General features: G+C 49.6%; 1 protein-coding gene across 1 annotated transcript in view; it reads left to right on the forward strand.

Moving 5' to 3' along the window:
• Positions 1-5,865: 5,865 nt before the first annotated feature.
• The window catches only part of NRK (Nik related kinase), an 87,609-nt gene continuing 76,615 nt past the window's right edge, over positions 5,866-16,859 (forward strand). Inside the window, exons 1-2 of the mRNA XM_065729691.1 lie at positions 5,866-6,122; positions 9,120-9,185. Coding sequence (XP_065585763.1) covers positions 6,066-6,122; positions 9,120-9,185 — 123 coding nt within the window. The 5' untranslated portion in view covers positions 5,866-6,065. The remainder of the gene's footprint in view (positions 6,123-9,119; positions 9,186-16,859) is intronic.

The following is a 16,859-nucleotide window of genomic DNA, read 5'->3' on the forward strand; positions in this document are numbered from 1 at the left end:
AGCTGCAGGGAAATGTGCCGTGATTTTATTTATATGTTTATCATGCAAACCTATACAGTTCCTAAGGAACTGCATATACTTGTGCAAGATTTGTCCTACAGGAAACAAAGGGGGCTGATGATGGGTTCCCATAGGATCTTGCAATGTGGTTTTCCATCTTTCAAAATATAGCTAATTTGCCTATTTAAAAGCAAAAAGAAAGAAAAACACTTATTTAAAGGCTTGATTGTAGGCTTTCATATTCAAATACCAGATGGCTGTACCAGTGTCTCCCTACTGTTAGAACAGACTCATGCAAAGGAAAAGGGGCAGGTAGGGCTCTGGGGTGGGACTCTGCGTGACTGCTGCTCTCTGGGATGTGATGCTGGCTGCACAACTGCACTGAGCATGGAAATGAGGGAAGTAGCTGCTTTTCCTGTACTCTCACTGGGTAAGGTTTATGTGCTCATGGGCCACCTATGACTTTATAACCTGGAACTGGGGCTTTTGGAAAGCAAAGAATTAAAGGTGAAGCTGTCAATTTCCAAACCTGTAAGCATCTGCTAGCAGAAATGAGGCTGCTGGAACAAAGTGCCTGGTGTGCACCTGGGGAGTTCTGAGCTGTGCTGGGGCTGCTGCCCGTGGCCCCATCAGAGCTCAGGTCCCAGAGAGGCAAACTCAGCTCTCACTCCTTAGAGCAGTGTCAGCATCCAAACTGCTCAGAGAGGGTATGAGGGCTCAAGGACATAAAGATGTCTAATTGGCTTATGGAGCTAAACTCCATAAAGAATTTAAGCCGTTGTGAAAGGGGAAGCTGGCTGAAATCCCCAGCTCTCCCTGCAGGAAGCTGGGGGCAGCCTGGGCAGCTGCTGGAAGCCGCTGTCCTTAGGGGCTCCTTGCCCTAGGAACCCGAGAGAGACTCAGAAATGGGAACCAACTGGTCTGTCCGCATATGCAGCCTCCGTTTTTGCTTTGTTTCTTTGCCTGGTTTCTGCTTCAGCTCCTGGTTCTCGTGTCTTTTGTAATTGAAGTGACCACCAATTTATCCCTGGGAGAAAATATCAAGTCACTTCCCTTTTAATAAGGTAAGGATTTCAACTCCTCAAGATGGGAGCAGCAGGCTCTTTTGTCCTTGGTTATTAATGTTTGTACCACTTCCTTGCACTGAGTGCAAGCCTGCAGAACCTTCCACAGAGTGGAACTGGAGTAAGAACCCATCTCACCAAAGCCAAGTGGGAGCATCTGACTTCTCTGCTCATGCTACCACAGCTCCCAGCACAGCAGGGCACCAAGGTGTTCACTGCCTTTGTGCCCTCTGGGAACCAAGCAGCCATTATTGAGTGTTTGCTTCCATGTTATCGACTGAAAACGGCAAACGCAGCCCACCTCCAACTGCTGTCGCAGTCACATTCCTTCCCCACAGTGCATCCAGGACTTGATTTTGGTAAATGACGGGCAGATGTACAGAGACTCAGCGTGCTTCCCAAGCCACTGAACAACCTATCACATTTAATTCTCAAAATGTTTACAGGCTCAGCTGACAGCTGCAGTGCACAGCAGCAAGATGACTGCAGCCGCCTGCCTCCACCCCGCGCACCGTGGGCTGCAGCAAAGCACCGCTGCTGCCTGCTCCAGGCTGAGCACCGTGCTGCAGGCAGAACTGAAACCTGGCTGGGGGCTGTGCACTGCTTGTTAATGCACAAAGATAGCGAGTGTGTAGATAAGGCTGGCAGGGATCTGCTGGAAAAAGCACGGACTTATTCATGAGTTAGTGTTGGAAGAGGACGCCATTGCTCAAGGCTCATGTGAGCTTCCCTATCCAGCAGTCTCACTCATGCACAATCACAAAATTAGGCAAAGTTCCAGAGAAAGGACTGCATTTGCCTTGAGGAAAACAAGAGGATTTGAAGGGCTCCAACACCGCACTGAGGCACCCATATGCGTTTGAAATATTCAAAGTTGACAAAGCAGCAAGATGGAAAGCAGCTGCAGTGAGAATAGAGGAGACTTTCCTGGAGATGGATCGTGGAGGGCAGCTTGTATTCTGAAGGGCTGGAGGAGGCCTCCTAAAGGACAGTTCCTCTTCTACTTTTCTTTTTAATTCTTTCCTCTAAGAAAGGAGAAGCAGGGGGCTTGGGAGCTCCAAATGTGTGGTTGGACTTGAGCGATGAGGTGAGCTTTTTTTTGTAGCTGAAGATGCACGTAAAGTTGTGTAATTTGTGAGGCACAAGTTAGGCTCGCAACATGACAGAAAAAACTGCTCAGTTGTTCGACGTGCTGAGAATGCATGCAGGCTGACGTGTGTGGCACTGCGAAGTTTAAAAAGATAGCACAAAGTTAAGGGTGTGGGTTTTTATGTCATCCCTACTTGGAGTTGGTGGATTTTTCTTCCCTCCGGGGTAGAAGGAAACAAACCGAAACCAAACATCGCACCCTGAAGCCCTGTGTCCATTTTTTCTACTTGGATTTTTGTAGCGTGACAGTTCCCTCAAACAAAGGGCGATTCAGAGATGAGTTCCCTCTTAGTTAACCACCAAACTTCAGTGGCCTGGATAAAAGGGAACCCCAACTGAGTCATCTGAGGTCAGCATTTGGTTGGCAAAATCAAAGTTGTGCCTACGAGATATTCTAAATGTCAAAAACCCCTCGGTCTGTCAGGGAAGTTGCCACATCTCGTCTTCTCTCTCCACAAAAGGAGTTGGGTGTGTGCCACATTTTATTTTTACTGATTAAATTTAATGTGGTAGTGATTAAACTGTGTGATGTCGGTTCGCTTTGTGTTTTGTTTCTTCTTCTTTTTTTTTCTTTTCCTTCTCAGAAATCTGCCTGCAAAGCAGCAGCAGCTATTTTTTCCTATAATTGCATCTGTTTCAGAGAGCAGACAGATGTTGGGCTGAAATTCATTATGGTATTCATAAAACCCGTTGGGATCTGATGACCCAGTAACATATAGCTACCGTTCCTTGCAAAGCAGTTACAGCGGCTGCCACTTGACTGAAGAGAGAACTTTGCAGATGAAAGGAGGGAATAACCCATAGCTCAGCAGACGGCAGCAATATGAAATGTACGAGTTCGGTTTATTTCCATAAATCATCTTGTTCTTAATTTTGCAAATTCTGCAAGCCAGGCTGCACGCACTGGTAGTTGCCACAGTGTGCAAATCTGTGTTAGTGTTCAGGCATATAATCAAGGTGAAATACCCAGTGGGGAAGGAAAGAAAAGACAACAGGAGCAGGAAAAATTCTAATGGAGAGGCAGCGCAGTTGAAGCAGCTTTTACACAAGGACACAGTTATTGGTGTGATTTGTGTGTTATGACACAAAGTCAGGGATTCAATTGGCTCTGAAACTGAGAATCCAAAAGCCAAAAATGCAGGATGTTGTAATTCCCAAAGCTCCAGAGGGGTTGGTGCCTCCTGGGCAGCGGGGACGTGAGCTGGGATGGAGGAACCAGCACTGCCCACAGCAGCACTGCTGCCTGGGGGCTGCACAGCTGGGACAGTGCTGCGGGGCATGCTGCCGGGGCTGGGGAAGGGGCTCCTGGTGCAGGGGTGCTGCTCGCAGGCCTCTGCTTGCCACTGGAAAGGATGTGAGCGGTGTGTGGGTCCCGTGGGAGTGGGGTGGGCGTCCTGGCCTCAATCCAGCAGCGAGAGGCACTCTTTCCACCTCGCCCCATTCATTCAGGAATCACCGGGGAAGGAAGCTGCTTGGTCTCCTTTTGGATATCCTGTGCGGCTAAACCAGCGCGGCTGCCAGGAACTGACAACGCTATTTAATTTTTAAAGGGCTGCAAACTACCGTGCGTGCTACTGCCCGGGAACCGGCCGCTCTGTTCGTCTGTCTGGGTCTCTGCATTGCCGGCTCCCTGGCGGCAGTGCCCCGTCCCTCAGTCCTAGCACAGCATCTTGCAGAGCGCAGGGCTGAGGGCAGAGCCAGGTTTGCATGCTGCTCGTTGGCCGCGTTTGGAAAGAAGAGGAATTTTCTTTAGTTCAAAATAGGAGAAAGCATGAGAAGTATTCAGAGTCTGATCCAAAAAAATCCATTGCAAACAAAGACATCTTGCTGTGATTTCCAAGCAGGGCTGGGTCCTGGAAATCACAAAGCTACCAAGTGGGCTGGGCAGGAGGAACGTCTGCTTTGACACCCTTTAAACAGGGAGGTAAGCAAGGGGGTGCCCTCGGCCCAAAGCTCAGACCTTCCTCAGCTGTCTCAAGGATGTGCCACAGGTTGGCTGAGCTGTGAAAGTATTCTCCAAAGCATGACAAGGCTGTGCACACAGCACTGACAGTGCTCAGGCAGCACACAGCCAGACTCAGGCCGTGCACAACCCTACACAGGTTTTGATGTGTAGACTTGTTCCTGAACTCCTTCCCCAGCCGCCCATGGCAAGAAATCACACAGTAATTGAAAGAGAAGGGATTGGGTTCTAAACTAGTGGCTGGCCTGCTGAATCAGGATTGGTATCAGCGGAGATGTTGTACTCCAGGAGTTCACAGAAGCTGTTAGCATTAGTAAGTGCTTTCTAGGACAGTGTTGTCCTAGGGGCAGGCAGGAGCCCCGCAGCTGGGGGATGTGGGGCTCCTGTGGTCAGTACTGGGCAGTCTGGGAGCTACCAAGGGAGGGCAAGGCAGTCTGTGAGAGCGTGGGATGGGAAAGCATTGCCTTTCCTTCCTGAGCAATGCACAGAGCTCCTGGGAAGGGGGGAAGTGCACTCCAGAGGTCCTATGGGCTGTGGGGTCACTTTGCTGCCTCTCAGCTAAGGTTGTGCTCTAAAGTTATATCTACAATCTCCAGGTCACACAGAAAAAGAAGTTGCAGGGAATTTTGTGAAGGGCTCATGCTTGGAAAGGAAGGTTGCTGATACCTCTGGCACAGGCAGGATGTGATTTCTCTCCAGGAGGTCAGAGAGCTTCCAGCAAAGCAAAGCTCACGGGGAATGCTTGGTGCTAGGGCGTGCAGGAGTCCTGTTCTGCCCGGGTGTGGTGCTGGGAGCAGGGTTGGTCCCCAGCTCAGTGCTGGGGTTCCCAGCCTCCCAGTGCAGAGCTGTGGGTTGGAGCCAGGGAGCATCCCCCGTGTCCAGCTCTGCCAAATGACAGTTGCTCTGAATTTACAGTTCAGAAGATTCAGAAATGCTGAAAGGCGTCAGTTTGCCCAGCACAGGCTGAAACCAACGTTTGAGAAGCTGTTTATTTCCTGCTGACAGGAAATCCTGCTCTGTTAGGGGTTATCTATTTTTTTCCTTTTCCTGCCAACCTCACACCTGTAGCGAGGGCACAAACAACACTGGAGGAAGCAGGCAACGTGCCAGCCGAGCTGCTGCAGCCCGCAGCGGTTTGGGGAGCCTCTGTGGCCCCGGGGACAGTTTTCCTGGGGGGAAGTGAAGGAAGCTGAGTCTCCATGCACTGCTTTTCCCTTTCCTCACAGCACACCCCACTGCGTGCGGGGCTGCAGCCGTGCAGGAGTGCCGGCTGCATGCTCAGTGACCCTTAGTTCGGGTTTAACTTTGCAACCACCGCTTTTTCCCCCTTCTACCTTGCCACGGCTTCGATTTCTTTATCATGCATTTTGCATGTCTAAGTTTTGATCGTTGCCTTCGTCTAGTAAGCTCCCGCGGGGCTGTGGGGGAGGGCGGGGGCCAGCAGGGCGGCTGGGATCCAAGCACGGTCCTGGCTGCGATTGTTCTGATTTTAACGGGGCCCCGGCGGAAAGCCCTCGCTCTGCCCGAGGCGCCGAGCGCACCTGGGCCCGGGGCTGCCGTACAGCCCCACGGCCCCGGCGGCGCGCGTGGGGCGGCGCGCGCGCACCCTTCCGCGGGGCGGGGGCCGCGCGTGGCCGTGCAGGTGGTCCCCAGCCCGGCACGCCGCGCCGCGTCACTTCCTCGCAAAGTTTGCCCGAGGAAATGTCTCCGCCAAAGTTACCCGCGTCCGCCCGGCCCGGGGGCTGCGTCCCGGCCCGCTGAGCGGGGAGGGCGTTCCGACGCGGGCATGCCCGCCTCCCTGCGCTCGCCGGGGCACGGCCGGGCCGCCGCGGGCCGCCCGCGGGCCGCGGGTTGAGGCGAGGCGGGCGGAGCGCAGCGCACCGTTAGCCATGGCCCGGGACTGTGCCGCCCGCAGCCTGGACGGCATCGACCTGGCCGCGCTGCGGGTAAGGGCGGCGGGGCGGGGCGGCGAGGCGACACGAGAGGGGTGCTGGAGAACGGAGGGGGGGCTGCAGAGCGAGCGAGTCAGCCTGTCGCCTGCTGGACTCTGCTCGTCTCGTCGCGATCGGGCGCTTCTCGCCGCCGGCTTTTAACGTCGCCCGAAGCGCCCGCCGCTGTGGGACGGGCTGCCCCGGCACCGGGCGGGCACAGCCGGGCGGGCTGGGGCGGAACGAGCACGGCGAGCTGCTGGCTGAAAACACCGGGGAGAGAGGGTTGGGAAAAGGCTTTGCACGAAATCACATGGTGGGGAGGGTGCTCCGGAGAGGAGGCAGAGAGAGAAAGGCGGCGGCGGGGTCGGGAGAGCCCGCGGGGTTGGCACGGAGCGGTGCGAGACTCCGGGCTTAGCAGCTGAGTTTGGCCCCGTTCAGTGAATGAGAAGAAACCGGTGTCGGCTCGGAAGGTCCTGCAGGCTTCGTGTGCAGCCCCGTACGAGGATAAGCCTCCCTGAGGCTGCGGGCCTGGACCTCAGCACGAGCAGTGAAGGAACGCTGGGGGGACCCGCTCAGCACCGGGCCGTGCTCAGCACCCAGCGGGGCTCGGCCCGTGCCCCCCGAGCAGGGACGGCCGCTTCCCCTCACCCTCAGATCCCGCAGGAGCATCCTGGTGCAGCCCTGTGCACTGTGGCAGCGGTAGTTGCACTTTCCAGGTGCGGGTTCATCAGGGCAATTGGGTGGTTGAAAAGCCCCCGGTCCCCTGCACTGTGTGCAGAGGTGCCCAGCACAGAAAACCAGGCTTCAGGCACCTGGCTCCTGTTGCTGCAAGGTAATGCATTTGTTGGGGCTCCCGCTGTACACGTGGGCTTTCATTCTGCCTTGCAGTGGACGTGGCTGCTGCCTTTAGAGCACTCTGCAGAGGTCTTTCAGGAAGACAAGAAGCCCACCATATGGTGCTGTGCCTTACAGTAATTAACCTCGGAGTGATGGATGTCCAGGCCAAGGTGTTGGCATCTGTCAAATGAAGCTGGCGACGTGCAGGGGCTGGCTGGGGAAGGGCTAGGAGGACCACAGGTCCCAAATGCAAAGTAGGAGGAAGCCCTGCAGCAGCGGTGGTGCTGGCTCCCAGGTAATTAGGAAGCTGGCTGGCTTTGGGGGCTCTGCCAGCAGAGGATGCTGTTCTGATGGCCGAGCAAACAAGGGCAGTCCAAGGACCTAAGTCAGAGCCCAAATTAATATCCTTTATGACTCTTAGCAAGGCTCAGTTCACTCCCGCATCCTGATTAAAAGGGAGGTGTCCAAGTATTTTGGCTGCGCTCAGAGCTGTGGAGGCTAGCAGCATTAGTGCTCCATTGGCCAGTGAGGCTGGGGATTTCAGCTGTATTAAAGTTAATGCTAGCATTTTTTTAGGTGATTGTTTGGGTTTTTCTTGGAGTGTCTGAAATCTCCAGAAGAGAGCTATTAGGATGCTAAATCAGAATGGAATTGATTGGAGGGAGAGAGAGAAACTGATTTTGAGGCACATGAAATGATTGTATTTGCATAATAAACAAGTGCAGAGGAGAGAGTGAGGGCAGAGCAGTTGGTTAAGTGAGAGGGAGGCCCTGGTGCAAAGTAATGTTTCGTGAAGTCGACTGTCAGGAAGTGTAAGATGAAGGCTTATTTAACTTGAAGACAAAACCAAACGAACTCATAGATTCCCTGGTTGTGGAAGTTGTTGTGGAAGACTCTACTGTGTTGCCCTGGCAGTGGAAGCTGCTGCCATTCATCATGACAGTCATGCCGGGGAGGGCAGATTCTTGCTCAGAAAACGCCCACATATTTCCTCTGGGATACTCTGTAAGTAAATATTTCCAGATGAGATACGAAGAAGGAAATATGTGTATTAAAAGAATAACATGTAAGTGGAGTGTTACCATTAAGAAAAAAAAATTGCTCTTCATCTGGGGTCACAGAAATGGAAGTTTGGAGATAAAGGCTGTTTTTCTGTATCACATCCCTCAGCAGTACCAATAGGCATTGACTGACATGACAGATTGCCGAAACAGATGTGGTTAAACTGACACATGGAACTAATAATATTTTTTATACATCTCTCAATGAAATCATCCCAAGAAATGAGCAGGACTGATGAATGGCTCAGCCAGAAACCAGGAAACCGGTCTCTTGAGTTCTTAATGTTTTTATATAGATCTCAAGTGAGTTTTAACTGAAGGCACAGATTTCTTAATGTACTCACTCATGCAGCAGCAAATATTTCCTTGCCTGTGCCTTGCAACGGGATGTTTCTCCTCCATGTGCAAGGCTGTGGGGTCTGGTTGCTGGGGAGGTGCTGCACTGGCTGGCATTGGGGTAGCTGGTGCTAAACCAGCAGGACGTACACTGGTTTGTGTGGCACGCTGAACAATGGCACACAGGTCTTTCATGTAAACTAACAGCAGTCAGGGTTCAAAGTCAAGATGGCAGTACCTTGCTCCACTTCACCTTGTTACGTTTGCAGAACAGCCAGCTGAGCATCCTCAGCCTGTGTGGTGTTCCTGCATTGCTTGGGGTGCTCCATCTCCTTTCTGTAAGGCAGTCAGGCCCGAGCTTTGTGTAGCACCTTTTCATTCCCTTACTGAGGTTCTTTCATTTGTTGCCTTGCTGATACCAAGATTTCATAGCAGAGGACAGCAGCTCAGCCTGTGGACCAGCTTCATGTTTTAAAGTTTACTCTGCTGCTAAACTGCATCAACTGAATGCTTGTAGTCCTCATGCATCCCCATTTATTTGTTCCATCTGCCATACTGCCATGCTTTGAATCTTCTGAGTTATCTCAACCAATTTGACTAGAAATTTTGATAGAAATATATTTCTTGAACTCTTACTTGTAAGTTGTTTTCCCATTCAGTGTATGATACACATCAATAAGAGACATGCCACGTTTTCGTTTTGATTGGGAACAGTTATGCTCCATTACAGTGTGTTTGCTTTGCTGCAAGTGATGTTCTTTTCTTCTGCTTTTTGCAGGACCCTGCGGGAATATTTGAACTGGTGCAGGTTGTTGGCAATGGGACATATGGACAAGTCTATAAGGTTTGGGCTCTTCTTTATTTTCTGATGGTCATCTCGATAAAGCCGTATTTCTTAAAGCAGAAATGAGCACTGCTGGGAACCAGACAGCGTTGTCCCAGCAGCAGCCTGTTGTGTCTGGCTGTCTCCATCAGCTGTGCCCTTCCTCCCAGCCTGCTTTCATGTCCTGCTGCACGTCAGATGACTGCAGGCTCTACTACTGCCTTCCCTCTGCCCTGCTTCTTCTGTCCTGTGGTTATCTTTTTCTTCTTCTAAGCTGTTTGACAGGCAGCTGGGACCACTGAAATTGGTGATGGCTGAACTTGGCCTGGGGTGTGTGAGAGCCCTGTACACACTGACACAGGGCTGCTCTTCAGCACAGAGGTGTTAAGGTTAAGCCAGGCTGCCAGGTGTTTACTCTCACTTTTACCTTTGTCATGGTGGTGTTGAAGGCTGAAGAAACTGCAGCAATGAAACCTTGTCTGCCATAAATGTGTTCCGTGCATTGTGCATGCTTTGGGGTATAAGAACTTGCCTAAGGAAGTGGTCTTTCCTTGTGAAGAACAATTTAAGTGATAAAGTAGGACACTGGATCTATGTCACTCTGATTTGGAGAAATAAGACAGGAAGGAAGGAAAGGGCCACGCTGCTGGACCAGGGAGGCAGAAGGGAAGGGCAGTGGCACCAGAGGAAGCTGTCTGGTGCAGTTCTCCCTCGAGTCCTGCCGCTCCAGACCGCTGTGCTGTGAACCCTTGTGCTGGGCAGGCTGCCTCAGCACCAGACCCCATCACACAGCCACGCGTTGCATCTCAGATCACAGCCAGGAGATGGATTCTCCTGTGATCGGGTTTTGGTTCCCACTTGAAACTGTAGAAACTTTCTCAAAGATTCTGGAAGATTCTCTGCAGAAGCAGTCTGGAGAAGTTTCTGCCTTCCCATAGATGTTTTTACTTAATTTTTTTTCTGTCAGAAACAGAATCCTTCTTGTGTAACTGCTTGTCTGCATCATTTGTGAGATTATCATATCAGATACTGATTATGATGAAATTAAAGATGGAAACTCGGGGCGGTTGTATAGTTTGTGTGGAGCATGTAGGGGTGCTGGTTTGGTGGAACCATTGGCACCTTTACCTGTGAGAGGTCTGGAAGCTCCCAGGCGGCCTCTGAAAGAGGCCTTTCTTTCCATGCCTAGATTGATCTTATACTGGGAGAAAAAAAAATTCAATCCAGTCATCTTGAAAAGGTGTCGAGAGTGAATCAGCTGCTTAATAACAGCAGGAGCTGGAAGGACAGCGCAGCTTGCTCCTCTTCTGCCAAAGAAAAATGTCCTTTGTGACGGCGTGGATCACTTAGATATCAGCTGGAAAAATGAGTAAGGAATATCAACAACAAAGATTAAAAACTGTTCCCAAAAGCTGCTCTCCACTGACCACATGAGGACAAGGTCTGCTCACTGTGGGTGAAGAGATTTGGGTCTGGGAATGTGGCAGCACCATCAGCTGGTGCAGGAGCCCCATGGATTCTGAAGGGACCATAGAAACTTTGCTTTTCCATTGCCAGGGCTGATGGAGCATAGTAGGGAATGCTGTAATCATTTTGTAGTTTATCTAGTTGAGAGTGTGGGCTTCAGATCATAAATATTTAATTTATCAAGCATTCCTGGTTGTCCACATATATAGTCACACCATGAGGGCATGTTTTCATTTTTTGGAGGTATCAGATTCTTCCGTGTGTTCAGAAATAGATAAACATGGTATCACACTCCATCAAAGTAAAGCATGTTTCAGACTAAATAAAGTATGCTCAAGATTACTAAACTGTTTGCTTGGCTCTGAAGATGACTCATTAGGCTCTGTGTTTTAATAAATGCAGCTGCATAAAAATGAAAATTAAATTTAGAGGAGTTCTCGTTGGATTTAGAAAACAACGTTTAACAGATTTGTTGGAGGAGGATGTTGTTGGTTGTGAATCGTTCCAGGCCAGTTCCAGTTCAGCGTCCTCTAAATGAAATGGAAGGGGTATAAATCGTGCTGGTGATAATGCTGGAGCTGCCTACAAATGTCATAAAGTCGGGATTTGCATATAATAGCTGCCTGAGAGCTAAAGGCTTTGTTGACAACTTATGCAGCAGTCGGGTGTAAACATGCCAGCGCTGGCAACTTCAGCCTCTGGAAAAGTATAAATTAGATATTAAAAATTCAGATAGTTCTTAGAAGTCATGAGACTCGGGCTTTGTTATCTCTTGACGTGACAGATGAGTTTTTCAGCTAATTACTCGCTTCCAGGCGCCAGTCAATTCCAGTCTGAAGAACAGAGCTGCTCATGGAGCAGTTCTGGGTGAGACCAGGGGAAGGAAAGCTGTTCGATGAACGGGTTTGGGACACTTGGAGAAGTATGTATATTTGCTCTTTCACGCCCCTGCTTCCTGAGGTTTGAAGTGCAGGTCAGGTGGCATCCAGGCCTTGCACTGTCTCCATTGGTTGCAAAAAGAAGTTCCTGGGCTTCCTGTGCTCTGCTGTGAGCTTGGAGCCGTCCTCTGGGAGGAAGTGAGATTGCTGAAGGTGTCAAACTGGGGTTTAGCTTCCCTCCCGAGCTGCAGTCCCCTTGCCCCATAACTGCTTCCCAGAGCAGCTGGGGGAAGCTGCAGGCAGGTGTCCTTTGGGGCAGTACTAAAGCTGTGGGAAGCAATGCAGGAGATGATAGCATCTTTTTCGTTTGCTAGTGGCTGCTGTGTAGCAGCACACCGCCGTGTCACCATAAGGAGGTGCTACCTTTGCAAGCACTGTGCAGTGTCTGTGGGTGAGCAGACTGGTCTTAGCATGCCCGAGGCTTTGTCTTGCGATGGTGTGTTGGCAGTGTCTCGTCTGGATCGTCCTTTGCCCACTCCCTCTACCTCCAGGAGCTTAGTTATAGGGGTGCTGTGTTGTTTTCCTTTCACAGCTGCACTCTGCTGTTCTGAAGAGCTGGATGGTGATCGTGGGTCAGCGCTGATGTAGTACGGTCTCAGCTGTAGCTCTGTCTGTGCTTGTGTGTTTAGTAATCTCATGTGTGTGTGTGAAATGCTATTTTTTGCAAGGATTTCAGCTCTGAGTTTTATACTCATCATTGTGTGTGGCTTCCATAGTTAATGTGTTTTCTATCTTTTAATTTTCAGCAGTCTGCTTTAATTGCAGGGTCCCTTTTCTGGCGGGTGACGGTATGGAAAGGGAGAGCTGGGCACCTGACATGGGTGTGTTGTTTGAGTCAGACGTGGCTCTCGTGTCTCTTCCAACTCTGGAAGAGAAGTTAGGACACTCAGTTTATAGCTTCCATGTCGGTTGTTGGGTTCTTTTTAGTCATCAAGATACAGTTAACAAGACAAATTGCTCCTAATCCTACTAGTTCAGCTGGACTCTGGCAGGCCTCAACCTTCTAAGAAAGCTTTCATGGGCTGAATGAGGTCAGCATCTGCGCACACTGCTCATTTGCTGGTGTGGAGAGGCACCTTCGGACTTCCCTTTATCATAACAAAGTGGATTGTCCCTCTTCTGGGGCCAGTGACTCAGGGTGGAATGGGAAATAAGAGGCCAGTGGCTTTGGCGTGATCCAGGGGCTGACTTTTTGGAGTATGGTCTTGCAGACTGATGGTAAACCATGACAGATCTGCAACTGGTTCAGTTCTGCATTCTGGTGCAGAATGGTTGGTTTTTCACAGAGACTGAGGACAGGGAGAACTTGAGGGGAGTGCTGCTTTGGGGCTATGAAATTGAAAAAGGAAGATGTGGATTCCCAGTTACGCAGCTGATGGAGACGAAGCATTGCTCTTGATGGGGGTTAGCAAAGAGGAGAAGCAACAGAACTATCTTGCAGTCTCTCTGTACAGCCAACGCCTCTATTTCTTTATAGTCAGATAAGATGCTGGCTGTGTAAGGGAGGCAGGCCTGTGTAAGGAAGTGCCTTTCTGTTTTTTAATAAGGCTGCTGCTTGGCATTGCACCGTACTTCAGTTGTTGGTGTGAGTGATGGGTTATTCTGCTGTTGATGTGTGGTGGCAGGGGTGTTGTGAAGTGCACATATGGCTTTTCTGTCTATCTTCATTTGAAAGTCTTTGTAATAATTTTCATTGAGTAGTTGGCTGAAGTAGTTGAGAGCAAGGGAGAGGGGAGAAGCAGTGTGGTTTTTTTCAGGAAGATTTGATACTCTGTGGGAAGATCACAGGACCATGCTGAATGATGAAGTGTGAAAGTCTGTGGACTGAATTCAAAACTGTAATTGATGGCAGTGCCTCAGGCAGTTAAGGGAAGGCTCAAGTTAAGGAACGTTACCATTATGCCCAGTGCAGTCCAGAAGGTGAACATGAGTAGGCTGAAACCTCCCAAGAGATCTCTTTGGAGCGGTCAGGAGGGGCTGCATGATAGATGCCTCTCAGGGCTGAAATGCAGCTTAAAAGTCTCCAGGCTGCTGCCGAGAGCGATTACAAACATTATATCATCTCAGGGCATCTTGTTAGCGTTTGTGGTCAGTTACGCTTTGAAAGCCAATCTCAGCCCTCAGGGCACTGAGATTTTGGTCAGACAAGTGGTTGTGCTCTATAGAAATGACAGAACACAGCTTCTGTTTCACTAACAGTTGGTAGGAGTGCTTGTTTGTCTTTTCTTTTTCCATACTTGGGTTTGTAGTAGCGCTGCTGATTATCTCATCCACCTGCAAAATGGGTTAATGGTAGATAGGAGTGTGTAAGAAGGTGCTGCTGCAGTGTACGAGGTGAAGTCAGCAGGTTGGTGTGTGTGTCCTGGGCTCAGCAGTGCAAGCAGATGGTGGAGATGAGCTGCTCATCCTGGCAGCAGGAGCTTCGTTCAGGAATAAGTCTGAGCTTTGAGCTTAACACGCGCTAGAGCCATCATGAGATCTGCAGTGCTGTGGTGCTTATGAACTGAAATTAGCATGTCTTAGAGACTGTGGAATTTTTCTGAGTGTTGCTAGAGGGGTCACTGTCCCCTTTGGCAGTATTTGGTATGTGCCAGTGCTGGATTTTTCTGTCTTGGCCTTATTACACTATCTGAGAAGCTGCTTAGGGGTACACTCAAACTGAGAGTATTCGTGAGTGACTCCAAGGTGTCCAGTTCTTAAGGCATCGTTGTCCATCATGAATAATTTGCTGCTGCTCTTATTTCCTCAGTCCTCAGCTTCCTCAAAGCCCATACTTGTGTAACAACTCAGTAAGGTTTGCTTATGCTTCCAGTCCTTGAGCTGGGATGTGCTGGGAGTTGAAGAGCAGCAGGAGCTTACCTAAAATTAATTTCTTTAAATTACCCTTGTGTTTCTTGGGAGGGAGTTCTGTCTAGACTTGGAGCACTCTGTGCCTCATGTTCCTGATGGCTTTCTACTCCTGGGTGGTGTGGACAGGACTTGTTAATCTCAGTGGATACATCATACCCAACATCAATGCTGCCAGCCAGATAATATTTAAGTGCCTCGAAGAATAAGCAAAGTAGTGAAAACGCCTTTTATTTAGAAAAATATATTTAAAATAAGTAACATAGCTTGTATATTCAGTTGTCAGAACCTGAGTCTAGAAGCAATTTTTTTTCATAGTTTTTTATAATTTATTTATTTGTTTGTTTGTTTGTTTTAATCTCTCTCTGCTTAATTGTGTGGTAATGCTAAACAATATTCAGCATGGGAATTTAAAATGATGGATCATACATGTGGAATTAATTAGCGAGTCATGAAGTCCTGGTTCTAGTTAGTGAATATTTTAGAGGAATTCAATTAAGATTCTTAAGTGTAGGGCTAGTTTATCAAAAATAGAAGAGTAAGAATGTGAAAAAAAGACCTCTCAGCTTTGGTGTGTTTCTAATACAGTAAAGGCTCTTTGAGCAGAGCAGTGTACAGTAATTAGATGTGCCACATCAGCCATTAGAGAACAGTAAAACCCTCGCAAATAATTTGTTGTCAGGCCTGCCACTTCCAGCTCCTCCATGTTTTCAACTTGAAAGTCCACATGGGAGAGCACAGTGCATTTTTGTCATAAACTGGATGAGTTTTGAGTTCAGATGTTGGCACTGGGACATGCTATTTTGAAGCTAAGAGAATATCCTAAAAAATAAAATAAAAAAAACCCAAAGCAGTGGTGATAATTTAAGTGTGGTAGGAAATGGGTTCAGCCTCTTAATTTCCCCGGTAGCACATGTCACATGAGGCACTGTTAGCACCTCACTGGTGATAATGGTTTCAGTACTTCTGCATTTGAGGCCGGGTTGGATGGCACGGTGACCCTGGGCATCCTGAGCTGGTAGATGTATCCCTGCTGCAGTTGGGGTTGGAACTGGGTAGGCTTTAAGGTCCCTTCCTACCCCAACAGTTGTATGAGTGCTCCACAGGTTTGCGCCCACCTGAAGGTATGGGTCAATGACCAGAACTCTGCATGAAGTTTTACCATGTCTCAACTACTGTGAAATGTTTTATTGTCTGTTATTTCTTCCTTAAAAAGAATTGGCAGGGTTAAGGGAAAAATTAGAATAAATAGACCACATGTAATCCAGAAAACCTCTGGGCATGTAATGAGCTATTGGCTGAATAAGTGAAATAATGTTTCTTGATTTTTCAACAGCAAGTCCTGCTTCAGGCTGGCTTCAGTAACTGTACCTTTTGGAATTAATCTCAGGCCTTTAGAATGGAAGTCAGGTTGCTGGAGCTGCAGAACACAGCCTGTGGTTTGTTTTGCCCTCTCTGCCATCCTTTTCTGCAGAGGTGAGCTCTCATTCACACCCCACTTGTCCTGTGGAGCAGGCACACCATGAAACTGTGAAACTGTAGGATCATTAAGGCTGGGAAAGACCATTACAATTGTCTCCCCCAAACCAACCCACCATGCCCACTGACCATGTCCATCAGTGCCACATCTCCACAGCTCTTGAACACCTCCAGGGGCAGTGCCTGTATCACCCCCCAGGGCAAGCTGTGCCTGTGCATTAGCTCTCTTTTGGGAATAAATGTTTCCTAATATCCAACCTGAACTTCCCCTGGAGCAACTTAAGGCCATCACCTCTCATCCTACCATTGTCACCTGAGAGCAGACCTCACCACAACCTACTTTCAGGGAGCTGTGGAGTGCAGTAAGGTCTCCCCTGTACGTCCTCTGCTCCACACTGACCCATCCAAGCTCCCTCAGCCACCACCCATCAGAACTGTGCTCCAGAGCCCTCACAGCTCTGCTGCCCATCTCCGGACACGCTCCAGGAGCACTTGTGTTACCAGCTGCCTCCTTGTTACTGTAGAGATGTAATTTTGCCCTCTGGTAGCCATGCAGCAGCAGATAGAAGCGCTTACGCCAGGAAGCTTTGTGGTCGGTCCTTGCACTCAGGATGGGGCTGCAGCTGATTTGCAGGAGCAGCAAGCCCTGTCGTGTGGCTTTTCTGGGGGGGTTCCCTGGGTTGCTGCAGCTCCAGCACCCGGCAGAAAGCAGCACTTGTCTTCCTGCTGGGTTCTGAGCCAGGTGGGGCCGTGCCTGGCCACAGCTCAGCTATCAGGCTGCAGCTGCCTGGGTGGACAGCAACAAAACCTGGCCGGACAGACAATCCTGCACTTCCGAGGAGGGGTGAGGAAATGGGACACAAGTCAGGCTTTCACTGCCAGCTGGGTCGGATGGCTTGCTGAGGCAGTGGGCTCAGGCTGGCCCTTGTCCTGTTGTAATGCAATTTTCAGTACGTGATTTTAA

This window comes from Cyrtonyx montezumae, unplaced genomic scaffold (genome assembly GCF_038088225.1).
Source record: "Cyrtonyx montezumae isolate F1298 unplaced genomic scaffold, pur_monq_1.0 scaffold_11, whole genome shotgun sequence".
Lineage (NCBI taxonomy): Eukaryota > Metazoa > Chordata > Aves > Galliformes > Odontophoridae > Cyrtonyx > Cyrtonyx montezumae.